At 42.6% G+C, this 24,751-nt stretch overlaps 1 protein-coding gene across 2 annotated transcripts; it reads right to left on the bottom strand.

The window, feature by feature from the left end:
• Nucleotides 1-1,151: 1,151 nt before the first annotated feature.
• rps6kb1b (ribosomal protein S6 kinase b, polypeptide 1b) lies at nucleotides 1,152-24,751 on the bottom strand. 2 transcript variants are annotated; one of them, XM_056283201.1, is made up of 16 exons: nucleotides 24,602-24,751; nucleotides 23,371-23,414; nucleotides 23,142-23,262; nucleotides 22,884-22,952; nucleotides 21,400-21,547; nucleotides 13,649-13,706; nucleotides 13,399-13,499; nucleotides 13,030-13,120; nucleotides 12,465-12,555; nucleotides 12,229-12,336; nucleotides 12,049-12,111; nucleotides 8,129-8,206; nucleotides 6,508-6,615; nucleotides 2,769-2,881; nucleotides 2,211-2,337; nucleotides 1,152-1,812 (listed from the first exon to the last, which is right to left on the bottom strand). In XM_056283201.1, exons 1-16 carry the CDS (start codon nucleotides 24,737-24,739, stop codon nucleotides 1,777-1,779), a joined length of 1,494 nt encoding a protein of 497 aa, XP_056139176.1. In that variant the 5' UTR covers nucleotides 24,740-24,751; the 3' UTR covers nucleotides 1,152-1,776. The 2 variants fall into 2 exon arrangements, with proteins under 2 accessions (XP_056139176.1, XP_056139175.1); XM_056283200.1 differs by having other exon boundaries at nucleotides 1,152-2,337.

The following is a 24,751-nucleotide window of genomic DNA, read 5'->3' as shown; positions in this document are numbered from 1 at the left end:
GCTTGACAGGCTACGCTGTGTTGTTCCTATGGCTCTGAAAGTGAACAACATGGTCCTATGTCATCAAAAGAAGGAAGGGAAGCTAGGGCCTGCCTACAATCCTTGCCCATACAAGGTCATTGCTATTAAAGGTTCCATGGTGACAGCCAAACGCAATGACCATGTCATCACCAGAAACTCATCTCACTTTAAGACTTTACCGGTGGTTGAAAATCACCACTTTCAGTCATACGGGTTGAAAGTCAGGGATGGCAGACAAGATGTCATGGACTGGACTGAATTTCATCCTGAACAAACCCCAGAGCCCCCTGAGTCGCATTCAGCTGTCTATAGATACCCAGTCAGGATAAACAGAGGACCCCTGTCATACCTCACTGACTTTGAATAATGTGAATGGGCCGAAAGGTATAATACAAAGGAAATATTTGAGTTGGACTGGCTAAAAGTTGTTTAAAAAAAGTAAGAAAAAGAGGGTTGTATGTTTAAGGCTTATAATGCATGTGATGCTTGTGTTGTAATTTGGTGACGTTTTATTTTATCCATTGAGGGCGCTCTTGCTTCATGGTTACAGCATGGGGCACTCTTGATTCATTTTGTTGTAAGCAGTAGTGGGTTGAAAGAAAGGAAGAAGAAAACCCCGGAAACGTGCGATCCATTAGATAGTTGCGATTGTCAAGCATTGAAGCGAAGTACATTCAAAAAAGAATTTAAACATTACATTGCTGTTTTGGAATTTGATTTTATAACTTTACATTGCCCAGCTCTGATGTCATACACAAGAGGTAACACACTTTGGGTTCTTTATTTTCCTGACTTCAGGGAACTCTTACGTTTACCCACAGGGTAAGAAGTCAAGAAACTTTATTCCCAGTTTTCTGACCACAACAGTTTTTGCTAAGGTTTACTTAGCAGTAGGATGGATTCCCTTGTCGTAGGATTGGATTGGATTAAGGAAAGTGGATCGGAGCCCGATCAATCTTCACAGATATAACCTCCTATTCAAACTCGCTCCAGTGGTCGGGAGAATGGGACATCCCACCACCACTGAGAAATGTGATGCGGCATGCTGTATTTCACTCATTCAAGCAAAGCCCCCTGAGGCATTAGGGAGGTCAAAGCACAGTGAGACTGGATTAAGGTGGCATGAAATGGCAAGTCACACCAGTTATCTTCGGCATATGTGGTTTTGTGTCATCTGACTGATCCACTCGTTATAGCATAAGACTGAAGAGTACCGCAGCGTCCATATCAAATAAGCTGGTCAATAAGTCATCCACGACACTGTTACTAGGAGAATGTAAAAAGTGAATGTTTTGTTTTTATTGAGGCTCTCATTGATCCATCATCGATTTATAGCATAGTTGATGCATCAGTCTTGTAAAACATCCTAAGACACAAAGCTGTGTTCAACATCAGAACCTCTGCTTATCAAAGCTGCTCCCAATCATGTCTTTTTTTTTTTTTCCTTTAAAAGGTAATAATTCGGATTGTTCAGGGCCTGGAAGCATTCTTTTTTTCTTTCCCCCTGAAAGAAGTGCTGTCAAAATCTCCCAACCATTAAATGGAAGCAATTTCCTCATCAGCGTTCATTCAGACAACACACATAGCACTTTGGATGTAGTCTGGTACAGCACAACTGACTGACTGCATTTTAGTGTTTAAGTAATAAGATGCGTACTTTGTGATAAATTATCTCATTTCATCTTATAGTATGACACAGTCATACAAAAGGCTGTGGTTCCCAGAAGATGTCCAGTCCTATTAAATCCAGTTCAGCTAAACAGCGGTCGAGGGACAGAGGTCAAAGGAGACCTGAGGTGAAGAAGGATGAGAGGTGACAGTTTAGTCAGTTGAACTTTTACTGTACTCCCTGGGGTCTCAGCAACCCCCAAATTCCAGGTAGTGACGGTATGTGTGTGGATATTGATGTGCAATTCATATTTCCACTGTCTCTGGCATCTGTCTCTTTTTGCTTTTTTTCCCCCTCCTTACAAAGAAAAGAATAATATCAAGAGAGAAAAAGTCAAAAAAAAAAAAAAACAAGAAACAAACAAAAAACAAAAAACCTAAAGTTGTGTGGTGGGTCATAGGTTCATACGTAGATGCTCCGGCCGCTTGGCCATGTTTGGATAGGTTTGTTGCTTCATCTGAGCTAGGTTGGCTCCGGCAGGCTGGCGGATAGGCAGGGGGGCCGAGGCCTCAGAGCTCACCGTCACGTCCATCTGCTCTGGGGTGGACAGCTCCATGGCCTGCTCTGGTGGAGACTGAGGACCAGCTCCTCCGCTGGGAAGGAGGGGGCTACGGGACCAGCACTCCACTCCTGAGTACTTGACTGGGCTGCAGGAAAAAAACCAACAGTTACGAGAGAGGCATCTCAGAAATGTGTTGGTCTGGGGTTTGGTAACATGTTAGTTCAATATGGGTGCAAAAGCTGCAACGATGTGGCAGATTTATTTCCAATTGTTAAAATGTGCAAGGCCCCCCCCCTTTTTTTTGCATTTTCAACACCGAAGAAGATTTGACTTATTTTATTTCTGGTTAATTTAAGCTATAAAAAAGTCATTTGGGATTAAATATCCAAAATAACTAAATGAATAAAGAGTGACATAGTGAGGAGATGTGGATTCTCCAAATGAAAAAATGTGCTTGAATACACCTTTATAAAAGAACACCAGTGGTTTAACTGTCAGTGGTCTCAGAAGTTAAAACAAATGTAATCCCAGACAGAATCTGTTTCTGGAAGCCTTTTGGAGAAAGGCCTGACGTACCTGAGAGGTGTTCTCGGGCTGCCCACAAACCGTCGAGGTGAGCGTATTTTCGGCTCGAAGGAGAACTTCTCTTTGATGTTTTCCAGGACCGACGGAGCAACGTATGTGAAACCCTACAGGGTGGGAGGAGACAGGGAACAGATTGGGAAGAATTTTATTTTTCTTTAGTTTGTGGGTGTATCGTCAGCTAGTTTGAGTTATAGTATGAGGAGCCTGTTGTGTTAAAAAAAACTAAATTGAATTTAAACAAAGAAAAATTCACCAGTTGTATGCACATAAGGCAATAATAATAATAATAACAATAATAATAATGTGTTTTATTTACGGGTGTCTTTCAAAGCACTCAAGGACACCTTACAAAACAGTTAAAAACAAGCAGCAATGTATCAGACATAAGATCATACAAAGCAGTGGGACACTTGTGCTTCTCCTCACTGCTCGTCACGGTCAGCTGTTTTCGGCTTCTGCCTTCGCGAGAGTCGGCTTTGTGAGACCGATAATGGCTGTATATTCTCTTACTATCCTCTATATTCTGCCATAACCTCTTCATTTGTCCTACTGATTTTGATATTTTATGTGCTTAGTTCACTTAAAGCTAGATTCTCTAGTTTTCTTTCTCAAACAACTCTTGTGTTGTGTGATAGGGAGGAATGCTGGTTTGAACAGGGAGTCAAAGAGGCCATCGATGTTACGAGGGAACAACCATCCCTAAACCGAGGGGGGAGGGCCTAAGAGTACATCTGTCTCCATCTTACAATACTGTGCTTGCAAAATTCCCTAATCCTCTGTGAATAGTGCACATGGCCATTGAAACTCTCGTTAATGGTCACACTCATATTTGCATATGAAACTGGTCGTCGGTTTCGGTCATTATGCAACTGTATTGTACTGTATTGTTTATAAGGGGTGGGGGATACCTGCAGTCAGTTTAGAATGAAGATGTCACTTACTTGAGTGATGAAACTGTCAATAAATGTATGCAGCTGAAATGATTCAACCTTCTTTGATTGACTCGTGTTTAGTTGGCAGCCTTATGTTGCTAGTTTACTAGCTCCGAGCTTAGCCCACATTCGCAAGTTAGCACTAGCTCTCCACTCTCAAAATACAGGGCTTCTGCCCCATTCTTGTGGAATAACCTGCCTGCTGCCGTCAGACAATCAAGAATCTGTTGAGTCCTTTCCAAACTTAAAACTCATCTTTTTGCCTTAGGCTACAATTAGCTCTTTAAGTTAAATGCTTCACGACCTGTACTGCATGGCAGATTGGTTTCTGTCTCAATGAATTTACCAAGCACTGTTCTGCCAACAAGATTATAGCATGGAGATTATTGACTATTGAAAAAGTTCTCTTCCCTCACGTCTTTTCTCTCTCTCTCTGAATGATGTCTTCTCCTTTCTCTTCTTCTGTGTATGTGAATGATGTGATGCAAGTCTCCCCTGTGTGCACGTAGTCTGTCCTCCTCCCAGGTCTTCATTGTGACAGTGGTCGCCACCTGAACACTATTTGGCATCCCCCTCATCACATTTTATAATATATAGATCTTATAAATCCATATAATTTTGTTATCCTGCTTCAATGTTATATCCTTCTCTCACTCTGATGTGTGACTTTTTTTCTTATCTCTTCTCCCTGGTATGTGAATGATGTGATGTGTGTCTCTTGTGTGTATGTGTAGTCCCCGGAACACTAGAGTCTGGACACTGCTTGGCATCCTCCATCATATTCTTCATATATCTTATAATTTCATTATAATTCTGTTATCCTCTTTCAAGTTGTATTCTGTAAATTGTGTAAAGACAGCATCCATACCACATCTGTCCGTCTTGGGAGAAAGAACCCTCCTCTGTTGCTCTCCCTGAGGTTTCTTCCTATTTTTTTCTCCCTGCTAACAAGTTTTTTTTTTTTTTTAGGATGCTGTTCCTTATCCCATGCGAGGGTCTACAGATAGGATGTATTGATGTAAAGCCCACTAAGGCAAATTTTTCATTTGTGATAAATGTCTATACAAATAAAATTGACTTGACTATAATGCACAATAACAAGTTAGTACAACAGATAGGTATAAAATCATCATCAGTGCAAAACTCATTGTGAGTGTAACCATTAAAGTCGGGATCAGACCGAATATGCCAGTTTGAAATGTGCATTTTGAGACGGTGTTTGCAGGTGGAAAGAGAGTCAATATTGCGAATGTCTTGTGGGAGAGAGTTCCAGAAGCATGGGGCAGAACGACTGAAGGCTCCAAACCAACTTCTGCCATCCAGTGGATGGCAAAAGAGGATCTGAGGGTACGAGAGGGTGTGTGGATATGAAAGAGTTCAAAAAGATATGAAGGTGCTTGGTTATTAAGGGCTTTCACAGTGAGAAACAGAATCCTGAAATTGATAGGGTATTTAACAGGGAGCCAATGAAGTTGCTGAAGAACAGGAGTGAGATGATCTATGGAAGAAGTTCTGGACATGGTACGGGCAGCTGAATTGTGGACCAACTGAAGTTTATGAAGACACTTGCAGGGAAGACCAAAGAGTATAGAACTGCAGTAGTCAATACAGGATGTAATAAGGGTGTGAATGAGAATGGTGGTGCTGTTAAGTGTAAGCAACAGGCGAAGACGATTAATACTGTGTAGGTGGAAGCATGCAGACTGAGTAACATTGTTGACATTTGCTTCAAAAGAATGTGTTATTCAAGATGACACCCATACTCAACCTGAGGGGAAGGAAGAACTACTGAATTGTCAATAGAGAAAAAACTATCAGGTTTAGCTAAAGTAGATTTAGTACCTATGAGGAGAACCTCAGTTTTATCACTATTAAGTTTGAGAAAGTTGTATGGGAACCATGATTCAATTTCCAGTAAGCAGTCAGGAAGGTAAGTGGGCGGAAGAGTGGAAGTAGGCTTGGTGGATCGATAGAGCTGGGTGTCATCAGCATAACAGTGAAATTAAATGCCACATTTCCTGAAAATGTGGCCAAGAGGTAGAAGGTAAATAACAAATAGGAGGGGGCCCAAAACAGAGTCCCAGGGAACACTGGTAGTAACAGGAAAGGACTGTGATCTCAAATTTTTAAGTTGGACAAATAGAGAGGCCAGAGAGATATGATCTAAACTAGGTGAGAGGTCCCAATCATTCCAATGGAAGCTAATATCTCTAGGAGGATGTTATGTGAGATGGTATCAAAGGCTGCACTCAGATCAAGAAGAATGAGCATGGTTAAGAGCCCAGAGTCAGCTGCCATCAACACAATGTCATAATAATGATAAACCACAGTTTGATTATGACTCTGATAATTGAATATCAGACACTTGACCTCCATTGGTTTCCAGGCTGATGAACTCAAACCTTAATAAACTGCTAAACATCTTACCCAAAATAACTACATTTCTTATATGGGGAAGTTGGAAAGATGAATCTTTTTCAATTCATATGCTGAGCATGATGGAATCTGAAACATGTTTTAACTACGTGACCTCATCAGTCAGGGGATAACAGGGGACACCAGGACTTATAAAAGCTTTGGCTTTCATACAGTAAAGTGCATCATTTTCTGGTTTCGTCAACCATAAATTCCCACTTTTGTTTCAGGTGTTCAAAGGTGTAAATACAGAATGTCTCATTAAAGACAACACTAGTGGAAAATATTTGTGATTTTTTTCAAGCCTCGACAAGAAAAGAACACAGCAGAAAATTGTTACTGGTGTGGGAACAGGAAGGGTTGGGTGCACTGGGAAATGTTACCAGGAAGGCTTGATTGGCACTCTCGCTGAGGGTCGAGTCGTCTGGACTGTCTACTGGTGTCTGACTGGTGAACTTGGAGTCAAACTGACTCACGTCCTCAGCGGATTGCTGCAGAGACAGATAGGTGAGAGAAGACGATGGGAGGTGAGATGAACAGAAAAGGGAAAATGACAAGAGATGAGAGGTGTGAGAGGAGCAGCACAAACACAGGTGAGGTACAGAAACATGAGCAGCTGTGTCAAATAATAAGATGACATCCTTGAACAAAAGAAAGACCCGGGTTGAACAATTAACTGAAAATCATTAAAATTATTTTAATTTCTCTAATCCGACATATAGACAGGTGATAAATCAAAGCAAAAACATGAATGCTGCAGTGAGGGGGTCCAGGGGCTCTGATATGCTGTGGGGGGCATTTTCCTGGTATGGTTTGGGTCCATTTATCCCCTTATAGGGAAGGGTCACTGCAAATCAACACAAAGTTAGTCTGCGTGATCACCTTTATCCTATGATGAAATATTTCTATCCTGATGGGAGTGGTCTCTTGCAGGATGACAATACCCCCATCCAAAGGGCACGAGGGGTCACTGAATGGTTTGGTGAGTATGAAAATGATCTCAACCCAACTGAACACCTATGGGAGATTTTGGACTGACGTGTTAAGACACCACCATCATCATCAAAATGCCAAATGAGGGAATATCTTTTGAAGAACGGTGCTCCATCCCTCCAGTAGAATTCTGAGACTTGTCGAATCTATGACAAGGAGCACTGAAGCTGTTCTGGGGGCTCTTGGTGGCTGATCATCTTAATAAGACAATTTATGTTAGTTTTTCTTTGAATTTTTCACCTGGTTGTATATCTCAAAAGATTCTCGCGGCTGTGTGCATTTGAAGAGAAAATTACGTTTTCTGTAAAAATCATCTGGGCCACCCCACTCTTGTAAATAAAACAGTATTCAGTGCGATCATTTTCCGTCTGCGAACACTTAACGCTGTCTTAATTTTATTTTATTTTTAAAAAAAATTGGATTCCCCCCCCCCCCTTTTCTCCCCAGTTGTACTTGGCCAATTACCTCACTCTTCTGAGCCGTCCTGGTCGCTGCTCCACCCCCTCTGCCAATCCGGGGAGGGCTGCAGACTACCACATGCCTCCTCCCATACATGTGGAGTTGCCGGCCACTTCTTTTCACCTGACAGTGAGGAGTTTCGCCAGGGGGACATAGTGCATGGGAGGATCATCCCCAGTTCCCCCTCCCTCCCGAACAGGCACCCCAACTGAGCAGAGCAGGCGCTAGTGCAGCAACCAGGATACATACCCACATCCGGCTTCCCACCGGCAGACACGGCCAATTGTGTCTGTAGGGACGCCCAACCAAGCCGGGGGTAACACGGGGATTCGAACCGGCTATCCCTGTGTTGGTAGGCAACGGAATAGACCGCCACGCCATCCGGATGCCCCTGCCTTAAAATTTTATCCTAAACTTTACATTTACGCACATCATAATTTTTCAACTTTTCACACTTTTTTTGTGCTTTCACACCACATTTTTATGCTGAACTTAAATGGTGGTAGTAGTTTCTAATTTAGATGACCTCTGGCCTGCTCCATTACTACTCACCAGGAAGGGCTTGAAAGGAGGCTCCACCTTCCTGGCCAGCAAATCCTCCCAGTTAATGTGTCGAAAGAAGGGATGGGCCTGTGGGACAATAATATAAAATCAGTATGACAAATACAACTGTTCATTACTGAAAAGGTTGGATATTGCACTTTATTTTACCAATAAACTGCATATGAATTTCAACACATGTCAAAGTACCCCCCCCCTTTTCTCTCCAATTGTACTTGGCCAATTACCCCACTCTTCTGAGCCATCCTGGTCACTGCTCCACCCCCTCTGCCGATCCGGGGAGGGCTGCAGACTACCACATGCCTCCTCCTATACCTGTGGTGTCACCAGCCGCTTCTTTTCACCTGACAGTGAGAAATTTTGCCAGGGGGACGTAGCGTGTGGGAGGATCATGCTATTCTCCGCAGTTCAACCTCCCCCCCGAACAGGCGCCCCGACCGACGAGAGCAGGCGCTACTGCAGCGACCAGGACACATACCCACATCTGGCTTCCCACCCACAGACACAGCCAATTGTGTCTGTGGGGATGCCCGACTAAGCCGGAGGTAACACGAGGATTCGAGCTGGGATCCCCATGTTGGTAGGCAATGGAATAGACTGCCACGCCACCCGGACAATGTCAAAGGTCATGGTGGAAAGCACTTGAAAAATACTGAATATTGCAAAAGACGACTGATTCGATTATTACAAAATAACAGCAACATCTGATCCACTTTGTGAGTCTAATTATAGATATGTAAATTCTTTGCAAATTGTTCCACATTGGATGTTGGTTCAATTTAGCTACAATACAATATTTATTCTTTTCCACCTACACCCTTGGTTTGATATATTGACCAATGAGTATAAATGGTGGTGGAAAAGACTACAAGTAAAAGTGACACAAAAAAGGACAGAAAAACAAAAACGCTGCCCTCCAAGAGATAGCCCGGAACATGACCGCACTCAGATAGGTCAGTGTTATTGTTGAACCAGTACGGACGGGAAAGGAGTGCAAAGGAAATGAGGAAAGGCACAGAAATGGAGTAAAAACAGTAAAAAGAACAGGACTTGGGAAGAGGAAAAAGTGATAGAAGAGATGACAATTACTTTGTCATCAGCCATTGATTGATTACTGATGGAATTGACGTGGGAGAGTCGACAGATGAATTAGACACTCTCTCTGATCATCAGCTGGAATTATCCGATACGTAATAACACGCAGTAGAAGAGTGCTGGTGCCGTAAAGGGATTAGATGTTGCAGCTGTTATCTGTTATTCGTCCGTTGCAGCGACAAGAACCATCTAGTCATCCTATGATGGATGACTGATGACTTGCACGATGATTAAAGTGAGGAAGAGTTGCACATCATCAACCCCACTCTCTCGTCCGAGATCACCTACTACCAGTGGCAAGACTAAGCGAGACGACTGGCAATGGAGACGGAGACAGATGCAGATTTTTCCTTAGGGTTTCTTCCCAAAGCCTTTCCTGTAGACGAGTATACCCGCAAGGCAGCGGAGGTTTTAAATCAGAGATTTCCTTCTCCTAGATGAACTGTCTGACAAGGCCAACGAGCTTCATCTACCCGGGATGTTGCAGCTAGACGTCAACTGTGTGAGGAGATGCAGGCCAGGGCGGAGCCAAAGCCCTCCAACTCAACATAAGCACATACAGCATTTAAAAGCGACTGATAAACTGAACGAGACTGATCCTACTTGACCATAAAAAGACTCAATGACTGAATAATGTATGCTGCTCTGGTGATGTGTGAATGCTCACTATACAGACAAGGGAAAGCTCACGTTATGCCCTTTCATCTTTTTGTTCTTTATTCTTTGCTTGCCATTTCCTTCCTATATAACCTTTTGATTCTTCTGCTTCTTACCACTTTTCACTTCTTCGTTTTTATTTTGTACTTGGACCTTTTAAACTTGGATTTTGTTTTCTGCCGCTCTCTTCCTCTCTTCAGACAAGATGAGTGTATGTGTTCAGTGCACTGGTACTGCTTATTACATCTGTAGTTTCGTAGATAGAAGAGAATTGCAACTTTATTTTTGTTTCACTTGCTTTTTCACCGACATGGCCAGATGGTCAGCTAAGTTGACGTATAGTCAATCTATAGTCATTTATTCATACAATGCAGCCTCAGCCTCCATAATAATTGTTTCAAAGACAAACCATTGGCAATATTTGATCAAGATAAAACTTTTGTCTTTTGACCATTTCTCTGAGTATTCCTTGATTTTTAATTAATTCTCTAATAAGGTAAATATGTAAAAAGGCTGGGATAGGCTCCAGCATCCTGCAACCCTGAGTAGGATAAGCGGTTTGGATAATGGATGGATGGATGGATGTAAAAAGGGGCAATATGCTTTATTGAGATAAAACTAACCATAGCTCTCCTCTTTGCCATCTAGCCCAATGCTCAGCATTGGTCAGGGGATCATCATTAAATCCTCCTGTTTGTTAGTTCTACCTAACATCAAACTTTTAGGGTGGGTAATCTATATGAGGGATTTTCAACATCTCACTCCTGCTACATCCAAGTGAGGGACAAATAAAGGTTACTACTCATAAGTAGGGATGCCCCCCGAAACCCGGTTCTAAACGGGAACCGGTTCTAAATTAGTAAAAACTGGAGCATTTTTAAGATCCGACGTTTTCGGTTCTGCTATCGGTAGTCGGTAGGTACTCGAGAAATCATGGAGTGAGATTTATATTGTGGCAATTGTGTTTTTCGAGGAATTTAAACGTCGCGAACATAAACTTGTTTGCTGTTTTCTCCATCTCTCTGTCTCTCTCTTACTGCGCGAGGGGCGGGGCTGTGCTGTGCTCCACACACTCGCTCACACACGCTCAGACAGCTCTGCTCAAGTGCTCATCATGGCGGAGAGAACTAAACGTTCAAAGGTTTGGGTATATTTTTCAAAAGTCGATGACAACAACGCTCGTTGCCACAAGTGCAACAAATCATTTGCCAGTAAGGGTGGCAATACAAGCAATCTGTCGAAACATCTTTTGTCGAAACATGGTATTAATCTGCAGAAATGCGGAGTTTTCGACTGCTTTGCTCGTAGTGTTCCATCCACGTCCACTGCAGGTAAGCCGTATGAGCCATAGATACGGAGTTAGCTAGGCTAATAACGAATTATTACGAATAGGCCAATAAATACAATATAATTGCTTAGCTAATTGTTTAGCTACAAATATATAAGCCATAGATACGGAGTTAGCTAGGCTAATAGCCGGGGACACTATAAGTCAGGAGAGATCACGACTCCTGCCGGAGAAGGCAGATATGTTGATTTTTCTGCAGAAGAACTGTAGGATAATGTTCTAGGTTCTTGTTTGTTTGAACTTCCGTTAGCCTTTTGCTGTAAAAATTTATTTTTAATATTTTTTTTTTCTTTATCTTTATCTACTTTTATTTTTTATCTTATTTGTTGTTGTTGAATGTTGATTATAAAGTCTATAATTCAGACGCATTTAAAACATTGCTGCTGCTGTTGCTGCTGAATAAATAATATTTGTTTATATTTATATAAAGTTACATAATAGAATAATAAAGCAATGTCGATTCTGTTCTTAATTAAGTGTCTTTTTTTCTTGCATAATAATCAAAAAGAACCGATAAGAGTATCGATAAAGTACCGAACCGATAAGCAGTACCGATAAGAGTAGTAGTATCGATAAAATCCTAACGATACCCATCCCTACTCATAAGGGTTAGTGGTTCTAGCAGTTAGGGGCGAAAACTGACAGAGCAGATATCACTCAGGAGCCTAGACAATCCTCATATTTATAGAAAATTGGTCTGTAACGCATATATAAAGTAGTAAACTATCCAGGGATTGGATAACCAGGCTATACGAGGGCAGACACAGCACTGTATCTTTGTTTGGAAAGCACCCCGCCTGCCCCTTCTAACCTGCACTTCCGTGGCGTCTCCAGCCCCTGCACCCAGCCGAGATGAGGCATTTCTCTTCAGCAACTGTCATACAAGCAGCGGAGAATAAAAGCAGCATTTAGATCCCCCAAACATTTCAAAGAACACATTATTTTGGATAATACCTTAAATACTGTCATTTCAAAGACAAATGCAGTTTACCCGTTTCAGGAGATCTCTAGCTTCTTGTGTGAGGTAGGGTGGGAGGTTTAGCTTGCACTTCAAAATCTTGTCAATGGTCTTTTTTCGGTTTTCGCCGGTAAATGGTGGCTGAAGTGGCAAAGGAAGAAAGATTTACCGCAGAGCATTTCAATCTCACAGGATTGATTGTACTAAAGAAACATCATCATTTAATATGTTATAAACCTGAAGTGGAGAATGAAACAATACAAACTCACCGCTCCTGTGAGCATATCGTACATCAGTGCTCCCAAACTCCACCAGTCCACTGCTCTGTTGTGTCCGCTCCTCATCAGGATCTCTGGGGCCCTGCCAAAATTTCAGTGCACATGAGATTCACTAATACAGCACCGTTTTCAGGTAAAGATAAAAGTGTGTGTTGGAAAGAGGGACAGAAAGATAATGCTTGAACATATGGGCCTTTCCAAAACCACTCCCTGCCCAATATCCCTTCATCACAGAGGGCCACATCAAATCAAATGGCACTTGCAGCTATGGAGGTCCCTTCAAGCTAAGGGGACATGTATAACAACAACTGGTGACTACGAGATTTATTTGGTTATCCAGTCTCAAATTAGGGTGGATTTAGACCTGGAACAACATGAGAATGCAATGAACTACCTGGTAGAATAGAAAAGCAGTGGAACCTGAGGACCTGATTGAGAACCACTGAGTCAGAATAAATAAACATGAGAGTGTATGACAGTGTGAGTCTGAGAGTTCGTCAGTACTTGTGATAAGGATCTGTGGATGAGAGACAGAGAACGCGACTTACATACTTACATATATTCTATGGTACCACAGAAGGTATGGGTGACCGTGCCATCATGAATGGACTCTTTACATAGCCCAAAGTCAGTCAACTTTACATGGCCTGACAGAAAAAAAGTGCAATGTCAGGCAAATTCATTGTGAAAGCTCATAGCACACACTGGTTGAGACAAAGACTCAAATACACAGGGAACCACAGTAAGGTAATGCTGATTTTCTATCATGACATTTTACTGGCCAATCAAGTGGTACCTTGGATTGCGCAATTCACACATAACTCAACAACCCGTGTCATTACCTAGGCTGCAGTGTCCTCCAATAATGCAGGTGTTGACTATGTGTACATAGATATAAGCCAGACAACCAAACTCTTCCACTCACCTTGGTTGTTAAGCATGATGTTCTCGGGCTTCAGGTCTCTATAGATGATGCCTTTCTGATGCAGATGCCCGAGAGCCATGGAGATCTCTGCTAGGTAGAAACTGTATGTAAACAGAGGGGGAAACTATCATTAAATAAATGGGTCTGGAGACCAGAAATAGTGGTAATCACTTGTAGTCAAAGTCCTGTTTCATTTGGTTCCACAACATGATAATAAACTACAGGATGCAGTTCTTGTGGCCATGCTCACCAGGCTGTGTCTTCCATGAAGATGCCTTCTCTTTCCAACTGCATGAAGAGCTCCCCTCCTTCAACGTGAAACAGAAAAGATTTACTTCAGGGAAAGACATTAACAGCTCATACTTTTGGGCCCTACTGTTGGAGGGCCCAAAAATGGGCTGGAGATGGATAATAACCAAGTCAAGTGCAGTGACACTATAATTGTGGTTGGCAAGTTTGTCAACTCTGCCAGCCCCTTTTAGTCCATGGGCCAGACGATATTTCGGTACACTCAAGGTGGCAAAACTTACTTATAATTTTTGAAAGGATCCATGTCTGTAGATGATATTTTGGTATGACAACCATTCCTGAGTGGCAGCTGTATCACAGTTATCAGCTCATGAAGTTAACCACCCGCTAAACTAAATTGCATTTTAGACGCTGGTGCATATCCTGGTTTAGCCTCATGGTCAGGACATTTTTCAATGTTCTATAATATTGTCTTTGGTATCATTTTAAAGGGGACCTTCTTAGCTTTCATTCAAGCCCTGTTGTGGATATTTCTCACAAATATAGAGGTCACTTGAGCTCTTCAACCCGTCAATAACACACATCTTTCTGCAATTTTCGCCTAAACTATATACTTTCTTTTAGCCCTGTGGCATCTAGGAATATCAGGGACACAAAACACAAAAACTGGAATACTCACAGGACTGTAAAGATTCAGAAAATGTATAATATACCCATACTATTTCATTGTGTGAGGTGATTGTGAGCCTTAAATGAGAACTAGACCAAAGCCAGTTAGGTCACAAACTGGTCTCTATACATTTGTTTAAATACACAATCAAAATACATGATAAAAAGGAATACCATAGTGAGGTAATGAACTATTTTAATATTTTAAACAACATTGACATTTACATATACTTAGTCAATGATACATGTAATCCCATATCATTAGTGGGTATATGTAATGGTAATGGGTAGGGTAAGGGGTATATGTGAATATGGTTACATTATTGTTATCAAGCTCTGGGTAACCAAGTCCAGAATCAACATCCTGTGCATCAATAGACTACTACCACAGTAATACCATCAGAATCATCACACTGTCATTCATCAAACTGCTCGTTTCTCTCATCATCTGACTCCCCAAGTTCAAAGTCCAGTTCTGGACCATCCTGCTGTTTTTGGTTACTGCAGGTCTGTAACCTGCACATGTCTGTGCATGGAAGTCCATTTGAAGGCACATGCAGCTTGACATTTTGCATGAATGCACACACTTGCATGTTAGCATTTCCAAGACCACATCTGGTGCAGGTGGGGAACGCATCCAGTAAATGGCCAGCTTGCCTTCATCGTCTGTCCATCCGTACTCAGTAGGGCTTGGCACCACAGGGTTAGCCTGCAGACAGCACTTCCATATTGCTGCCTGATAGTTGGCTCGTTGAACATGCATAAAGAGACAGTCTCTACATGGTGGCAGCTGGCTGGACTCAACCTCTCCCCTTTTGGTGCAGAAGAGCTGGTAACGCAGTTTGTTCACCTCAGCAGTGCTGCTATTAGCAACATACATCCGACAGGTGAACTGCTCAATTTTCTGGAACAGCTCATCACTCACATTCCATGTCTGTCCCAGTTGACTAAAAGTCTCTTGGCAGGAAGTGTGCTTTCTCACTATCTTCAGGGCATTCAGCTTCCCTCGACCAGCGAATGCACTGACAGTGTCGCAGCCTGTGAAGGCATGTAAGCCAATTAGGCTGTCACAGATGCTGTCTCCAAGTGAACTTGCCAGTTTGGTGATGTCGACAAACCGTGTGCGGTTCTGAGTCCCACACTTCTGGTAGATGGGACAGGTGATGTCCTTCTGGAAGCCAAGACAAAGCACCATGACATCAGTGTCCTCAGCTGTGATGATAACTGACTTTGAGCCCGCATTTGCTGCATGCAATGCATGCAGGAGCAGACGGGTGTCAGCTTCTTCATGTGTGGAGTGCAGTTCTGCCGCTTCCTCACACCCATCTTCTGTCAACTTGTAGCAGGTTTCCTCACAGGTCATGTACAACACCTTGCCATGCAGCATAGCTCTGTATCGTGGGAGTTTCCACTCTTCCACCAGAAACTTGATGAGACTGGTCTTGTTGGAGGAACTGCACAGAAATTTTCTCCACTGCTGGACGTGGTGTCCCCCTGCAAGATTCTTGTACTGGAGAGTGATGTCTCCACCCCGGTTCAGTCGTTCAGCATCTTTGATCGAAGTCTGGTGATAGACATCAAAAACAACATCAATCCTCCCACTCTGTGCTCCCTCATGGAGGGCCTGGGTCAAGGCTGACTCTGCCACCAGTGCAAAGGTTTTGTTGTTGCCATTCATTTTTTGGACCAGGCTCATCCCATCAATGATGGAAGTAGATGGGATTGGGATGTCTTCTGCAGGAGATACATTCTTTTCAAGCTCTCTGGCAAGTGCAGCCTTGTTTGTTTTTCGTAAGGACCCATCAGCATTTGCCAGTGCCCATGGTAGTGGGCCCAATGGGTAGGCAAGGACATCCTTCAGATTCACCTTCCTGCTTTCAGCCACCAGGATCATGTGACTGAAAAGGTTTCTATCTGCCTTCAGAACCACATCCTGTGCTTTCTTTCCATGAGCTTGTTTTGTGCTGACATTGGAGAATGTTTTCAGACTTTGCTTGGTCATCTTGTCGTGGAATTTCACAGGTGGTGGGTCTGCATCTAACCTTGTTTGCTGGAATGCTTGGTAGGCCTCTTCTCCTTTCTCAAGAGCTCTGAAGAGATCTATGGTCACATCAGGTGGAGCCATGTTGCCAGTGGAGAGGCTAACCAAATCAATCTCATCAGGGGACATAGGATTGAGCCAGTTATTCTCCATAAGGTCCATGAGAGACTGGACATCTGCTTCATCTCTCTTGATCCTTGGACTCTGTAGATCTGGATGAGACCATTTGCACCTGCCTTGACCTGTCAGGTCTCTCAGCTGTCTGAGGTACATGCTTCTATACTCAGCTGTGGGATAATATTTGGTCACAGCTCCTGGCTTCAAGCTGAATCCCTTTGTCCCTCCAGCTGTTTGGGTGTCTTTGTTCACCGTTTCTTCTATAGCTTGGTCAACAGGGATTCGGCCAAAGGGATTGGTGGAGCCCAGTTGGACTGAGAAGCCTCCTTCCATGAATTCTGTGTACACATCTGGGTGTGTGATGGGCAGCTCAGACATCTGGGCGTAGTAGTAGGGGAGGTAGCGTGCATAATTCATCCTGTCATAAGCAAAGCACCATGGGATCATTGCTCGAATGCTAGCCGAGTGTAGCATCCAGTCTCCCTCTCTGGATGCTCGGATGAGCCCCAACAAGATTTCAACCATGTCCAAATAGGACATCCAGAAGTTTGAGAGGCTGCCGTTTCCACCTCTAAGGAACTCACGGTAGACTTCAAATAGATCCATGATGCGTGTACAAGAGCTGTTCTCGAGGACCTCCTTCAAAGCATGTTGTGAGACTTCTTTCCCAAGGCTGTCAATGGTCTTCAGTGTCTCATTCAGGTGAACCATGTCATTCCTGTGAGTTTCTTCCAACCAGGACAGGAAACCATTCAAGGTCAGTCGCATGAGAGCCTCATACAGGAGCTTGTGTAGTCGCACTGCCCTGTTGTACTTGCGGCCATCCATAACACCAGCAATTGAGCCTTCTGCAATCATGCCAGACTCAATGCAGAGGTCTTTGAGTCCAGCATCTTGGAAACGCTTTCCTATTATTGCCAGCAGTGTGAAGATGGTGTGGAATACCCCAAGCCTAACGAGGATATCATGGAACTTGTCATGGTGTTTCCATGTGATCTCGACAGCCTTCGCATACAGGGCTTGGTCAAAGACACAGACAATCTTCCTCAGGCCTAAGCACTGCATGATGCTCAGTGACTGGTTAAGCACCTCGTTGACAGTAGACATTTGTGTCGCTGGAGCATTGATGGTAGGCAGATAGCCTATATTGTCGGGGATGACCGTCATCTCTCCTCGAGTCAGGATGTTGAAGCCTGTCCAGCTGCTGACTGACTGTTCTTCTTGTTGTGACATGCGTGCTAGGACCCAAAGAAGGTTTTTCTCTCTGGCAAGCTTAGTATTGGCTGCAGTATCGGCATCTGACTTTTTGCTTTGTGGTGGCCCTACCCGTTGTCCAGCATTGTAAGTTGGTAACATTGGTGGGGGTCCATCAATGCTTCTCTTCTTTGTTTTGGGAACAGTGGGCATGGGTTGGACAGGAAGTGGGTTGACTGGCTTTGCTTGCACAGCAATCCCATTGACTCTGTGAGATGTTCCCTCACCACTGACAGTTTCTTCAAGACGGTCGATATTGTCCCAGGCTAAAGTTGTGAATATGCCAGGATGGATGTTAGCTGGAAGGGCAATGCCACTCCCTGATGATGAGAGTTTCTGGAGACACAGGGCAGTGTTGATCTCTTCCATCTGTGAATAGGACACACTGTGACCAAGTCGGTTGAGGATGTTTATCAACTCTACATTTCCTGTCAACGATTTGACACTGAATGGCAGAACAATGTGCTTGGAAGGCTTGGTATTTCCACATGTCACTGCATATACTATGTCATGGCCAAATGACTGCAGAAGGCACTGCACTCTCTGGGATGCATGATCAGGATCATTTGAGCCTGTGAGTAGAGAGTACAGGAAGATAATGAGCGACTCTGGAATGGTAGGACATTCTGCTTCTGGTTTGACTTCAGGCGGCCAGGTTTGAGGAACATCTTGACTTTTAATGTCTGCTCTCATTTGATGGCTGCTTTGGCTATAACATCTTGTGCACTGACACTTTTCAGGGTCTGCAGCTCCCTTTTGAGAGACTGATTTTCTTTAGCAAGTTCCCTCATGGACAAGTTATCGGGATAGAGGAGGAATTTTCCTTTCTCATCAGAAAATATCTGCAAGGCTCCAGCAAACTCACTCTCCAGGTTTCGCCTTATGTGCTTCTTGGTTGATTCCTTGACTTGGGCAATGCCTTGGGAGTTCATTGAAGCTACCAGTCTAGAAGAGAGATCAGTCATTGTCATCACTTGAGGATTGCCAAAAAGCTCCATCCTGATGAAGAGGAACAGCTCATTGTATGCCTTATTCACAGCAGCTTCATACTGGGCTGCAGCATCATCATCTTCATTGCTGGCAACCTCTCCTTTGGAAACCTCTTCTTTGGTGTTAAGTCTATAGCATGACCTGTGGTAGTGCCCTTCAGCTGCTACAAGGTCTCTACTCACAATGGCAAGGATTATGCTGTCCCTTTTCTTTGTGGCTGCACTCCTGATCTTTGCATCAGCTCGCAGTTCTCGACACTGCACCAGTACTTCTCTCGTATTCTGTCTCTTGGAATATTTGCTGTTTTTCTGACAAAATATACACTCTGCATCATAAGTCCTAGATGTACTTGGAGCATGTCGAGCTACTCTCTTAGATTGTTTCTCTTCAGCAGAGACACAACTTTTCTTTTCTTTTGCAAGGAGGCCATCAAGAATTTGCTTCATAGTGAAGATACTGCGACACTTTCTGTGGTAGTAGATTGCTGGAATCTGTCCCTCAGGAATGTCTTTTGCCAGTTTCAAAACTGGTGCATGATTTCGTATCTGAGCTGCCCTGAGCAGAGTTCTCCATGAGTCGACACTTTGTAGTGAAACCAGCTTATCTGTATCATCAGAACAGTGGATAATGCACTCCACCCGTGGGCGCTTTGGTATTGGGTAAAAACTTGCTTGTTCACCAGTAGCCATATTCAGTCAGTTTTCACCTGCCACATACAAACAAATAAATGTAACTTAGGTGTATGAACACTACTAAAACAAAGTTTACTTTGCTTCACCAGCGTCATATTACCATTATTTATCTTACATAGCCACAAATAGATACATTACCTAGTTGCTATGCAACAGCTGTATTTTGTCCACATGAGGCCGCTAAAATCAACACAAGATGAAAGTTCCTCGTAGCCACTTTAACTAATCATATTAACATATACATTAAAAGAACACGCTAACATTATGGGAAATTAGCTTACAATCTTCTCCAGAGTGAGACAAGAAGATAGATACCAGTTTCCTCTATATGTGTTTAGTAGAAAGCTATCTGGCTGCACGTTAGCCTAGCTTAGCACAATGAATGGAAGTACACAGTCCTTGGTTGTTGGCCAACTAAGAACTGTCTCAGAGTTTAAGCTAGGCTAATCAGTACCAGGGGTGTTGAAATGCTATATTTGTAAAAATCTGGGCAAATACACAATCGTGAGAGGCACAGAAACAGGATTCCTGAAAGAAAAATGAAATAGCTGCTCATTTGGAAAGGTTATCATGTATTATTTTACTTCTGTTAGTGTACCAAATAAAATGGCACCAGTGAAGTTGTCCCTTTGGGTGATATCGATATCTGGTCTGACCCATGGACTAACTGGCTTTGGTCTAGTTAGTTTCTTAGTAATAATGCCCTTCTAATTTAAGGTTCACAATCACCTCACACAATGAAACAGTATGGGTATATTATACATTTCCTGAATCTTTACAGTCCTGTGAGTATTCCAGTTTTTGTGTTTTGTGTCCCTGATATTCCTAGATGCCACAGGGCTAAAAGAAAGTATATAGTTTAGGCGAACATTGCAGAAAGATGTGTGTTATTGACGGGTTGAAGAGCTCAAGTGACCTCTATATTTGTGAGAAATATCCACAACAGGGCTTGAATGAAAGCTAAGAAGGTCCCCTTTAAAATGATACCAAAGACAATATTATAGAACATTGAAAAATGTCCTGACCATGAGGCTAAACCAGGATATGCACCAGCGTCTAGAATGCAATTTACTTTAGCGGGTGGTTAACTTCATGAGCTGATAACTGTGATACAGCTGCCACTCAGGAATGGTTATCATACCAAAATATCATCTACAGACAGGGATCCTTTCAAAAATTATAAGTAAGTTTTGCCACCTTGAGTGTACCGAAATAGGAAATTTTGGGCTCTGGCCCATGGACTATTTGGGCAGCCAACAGGCCATGGCATACTTTTTCTGATCTACAGCTTAATTTCCCTAGGAGAAAAGTAACAACTTGTTTTTTTTACCTATATAAACCTTTGTGGTGAGTGGAGGCAAATGTTCTCAGATTGGAAATCAAAACTATTGACTTAACAGTTATAAGGCCCTCTCCTCTAAAACACCAGGAAAATGTGCAGCCCAAAAAAGCCATTAACAGTTGAGCCAATACGTATGGAAATATTCAGCACACAAATTCCTTTCCTGAATTTTCTAACTGGAAAATAGTGCATTACTAATTTACTGCACCCTTCAAATGTCAGAGTAGCATATTACATATTGTTTACAGAGAAAAAACATAGAAAACTCCACATCAAAAGCCCACCCAGTGAAGCAACCAAACCCATTTGTGCTGCTAGACACAAAAATCCAACAGTAGAATAGAATCTCAGGAAACAGGGGAGAGAATGGCTTGTAGTCCATAGTGGTGTCTGTGCTGTATGTGTGTCCTTTAGCAAATTGTGTGTCTGTGTGAGATTGAGAGCTACACAGAGAGAGGTATGAGAGAGAGAGAGATTGAGAGAGAAAGAGGACATGTGTGTGTATCAACTCTATTATCTCATGTTCCTGTGGATTAAACTAATTTTCTGAATGAAAAAGTAAAAGCTTTTAAAATGAACGTGTAGATTCGTTTTGTTTGTGTGATTCTTTAACTGTAGTTTGTGTGTACACAATGCTCTGTACTGACCACTGAGGTACTCCAAGATGAGATACAGTTTTCCTCCTGTCTGGAAGGCATAGATGAGATCCACAATGAAGGGATGCTTCACCTCCTCCAAAATGTTGCGCTCTGCCTTGGTGTGGGCCGTGTCCTTAGCATTGCGTACAATCATAGCCTGATGGTCGCCCCGAAAATGAAATGAAATTTAGCCAAGTTGCAGATGGTGTGCTAATAAGGCTAGTGATACAATAGACATTTTCTTTGAACTATGTAGATAAAGGCTTTCAGCAACAGCAGCAAAATGAGACACAAGGTCTCGCTTCTATCTAAAAGAAATTAAATCTTCATCTTGGTTATTGTATTTAAAAGTAATAAAGTCTTCATCTGCAACAGATGACAAATCATTAGGCCACTAGTTTCCTATCAAAGTTGAAGAAAACAATGCCTTGTGTATCACTGCTTACACAGTTGCATGATAGTCATTGCTCTTGTCCTAGGTGAATAATAGGAGTTCAAAGACTGAAAACTTTTTTCATAAAATTTGGTAATTCTACTAAAACCCTGCTGGCTATTGTTTTTGTAATATATTTAAGACTAATCCGTTTTATCTTGCCAGTGCTCGACACATTGGCGCTTGTGTCTTAGTTTAATGATGCAAAGCGATTGGCTTCAGTTTGGCAGGCATGCTACAGGTCACTAGGGTCATTTTACAGTCAGTCAAGCTGAAACAGTGTGGCTATCAGGCAGAGTTTAATGGGCTAAGACCGAGCTGCAGCCCAGCAGCACAGATGGCAACTACCAATAAACTCTTACCCCCACCGCTAGTGTCAAGGACAGCCATTATTTGCGGACAGAATGAACATGACACACTGTTTAGTCGTGTTAACCAACACAATTTTATGTCAATGCAGAAGATGGGTAAATATACTTTCATACTGAACATGGTGGTGCGCTTCATTTGCTCGCAGAGAAGAGCACACAAAATAGGCAAGATTTCCAGAGACCAAAACAAGGAATGACCCAAGTGCATTTCTAATTAAATGTAGCTTATGATAACACTGTCAAGACAATCTGTGCTATTCTGCACTATTCAACATTTCTGCTATGTCCATTTGATTGGAAATATAATTCCAGATAAATGCTCTCTTTCTAGTGTCTTGGGATTTGGGAACATCAGAGATTATCAGAATCAGATGTTCCTTCACTCCTCCTCCCTTTTCTTAATCTGTCCCTCATTTCAATTGGATGGGCATCATTATGTCACACCACTCAGCGCTACACTTAACCTAAGTTAAACTTCTGTTGAAGTTTGGGTCAAAGCCTGCTGAGCTGGGTACAATACCTGTGCTGTGCCTGCCCATTACTCATCCCAGTGTAGACGACACTGGATCTAAATTGGTGGTTGCCTATTCCTTGGCTACTGTGTAAGTCTGCAACACAGATTTAAAGTGTTCAGAGCAAGATTGTTCAAGGACTGACTTGAAATACAATAAATTAATAAATTAAAGTACCTTCTTTAAAACCTTCATGGCAAATATTTTGCCTGAAGCAGCTCCAACAACTTTTCGAACCTGAAACACCTAAGCAGAGAGGGAATGGGTTAATACATTTGTCTTGGTTAAAAAAAAAAAAGAAAAAAAAGTAGGCTAAATATGATAAATCAAAAAATTTAATTCAATGCTTCATGTTATAAAAGCAAAAATAATTTGAAGTGTGTGTTTGTTAGAGTACTTTCTCAAGTCTTGCTGCTTCTTGGGTACCACCAGTACCTTTCCATAACCACCTTTTCCCAGCACCCGCAGGAGCTCAAAGCACTCAGGCCTGATGCTCTCTGTTCCTTGATTAACATTGTCCTCTGATATTTCGATCTTCTCACAGTCATCTATGTTGCTGTAGAGATGAGAAAATTCATTAGAGCCAGTCAATTCAAATGACTGCTAGTTCACAGCAAAATCATACACATATCATTGCATAGATAAACACACAAGGGACACTTACAACTCAAATCCACTGCACTGCTCCATGAAATCATTGATCTGGGCCTGCAAATTAAAGAAGGATACACATCATTATCACAAATATCTACAGGCTACTCTTGTCTCCTGTGTATTTGAAGGGACAACAGAAGAGAAGGTGTTCCACAGCACCAACTGCTCTAAATTCACAATAGATTTGATGCTAATGAATGCAAGACTGATGAACTGATGAATTTGAGAAATGTACTAGGGTTGCTCGTTTGTTTCTGTCAAAGTTCATTATATATGTATTTTTCCCTGCAGCAATAAATCTCTGAACCAATCTTTAAAATGTGCCTTTACTAATTTAAAACAAAAGTTACAGTGGTTATCAACAAAAGTTCAATGTGTCGTGCAAAGAAATGTGACTGTCATCTGCACTATATTTACAGCAATGCAGTCATGAATGAGGCAGAATCAAGTGGCCCAAATAGAGAAGGAACTTAAAAATGCCAAGGTATGAATATAGTCATATTTTCTTGTATTGTTATAATCATCCCGTTGAGCACAAATGTTGACAGTTGCCTGTTCCACAATGACGGGTCTAAACAAAAATACTCCGCTTTGAAGTCACACAAGACCTGTGATGTAATATTGTAAGGGTTGCCCAATCCTTGCCACATTAACTTGCGCATGATGCCAGGCATTTTGCAAGAGAACCTGCACCCAAAGTTGACAACCAACAGCTGCAGAGTTGCCTACTCTTACAAAAACAGGTATTAACCAATCGATTTAACTATTACTGACGGCTTCAATTTGAGGACTTGTGTAATTTGGGACCTGTCAGTGCGGAGACATGTAACGGTATCCCCTCGAGTGCTTACACTTCTGCCAAAATCAACTGTTGCACACCACCATCAGAGCACATTGGCACACTGCAGCGCCCTGGCCAAGAGGCTCACTTGCCGAATTTGCACAGGTTTTCGAAAATTAAAGCAATGATCTTGCATCGCGGAAAAAAAGTTTATGCGACATATTAATAACGAGTGCAACATTTCTAGCAATAATACACATGTGCAAGTGACAGGTCCGTTTGTGATCGCTGTCGGGCTACTGCTAACACTCTCAAAATAGGCCTGATCGCTCCGTCTGCAGACCAAGAGCAAGGGGGCCCTACTGGCAAGCCAGCTACGGTGTTAGCCCCTGTTCGTGTAGCTAGCATGAACAACAGTTTCTCTGCAAACTCTTACACTCGCCCCCACTTATCAAAATACCTCTTCAATCTCGTCGTCGGACACGTTTTCCTCCGGCTGATCCAAGTCGATGTCGAACACCCCAGCCATGGCTGCGTTTCGTTCGGCACGCTGTGCACTCTCAACACGGTGAGGATAACTGCTGTTCCCCCACCTCATGGACTACCACAC

Source organism: Lampris incognitus, chromosome 7 (genome assembly GCF_029633865.1).
Source record: "Lampris incognitus isolate fLamInc1 chromosome 7, fLamInc1.hap2, whole genome shotgun sequence".
Lineage (NCBI taxonomy): Eukaryota > Metazoa > Chordata > Actinopteri > Lampriformes > Lampridae > Lampris > Lampris incognitus.
Note: the sequence above shows the minus strand (reverse complement) of the source record. Positions and strands in the feature narration are given on the sequence as shown.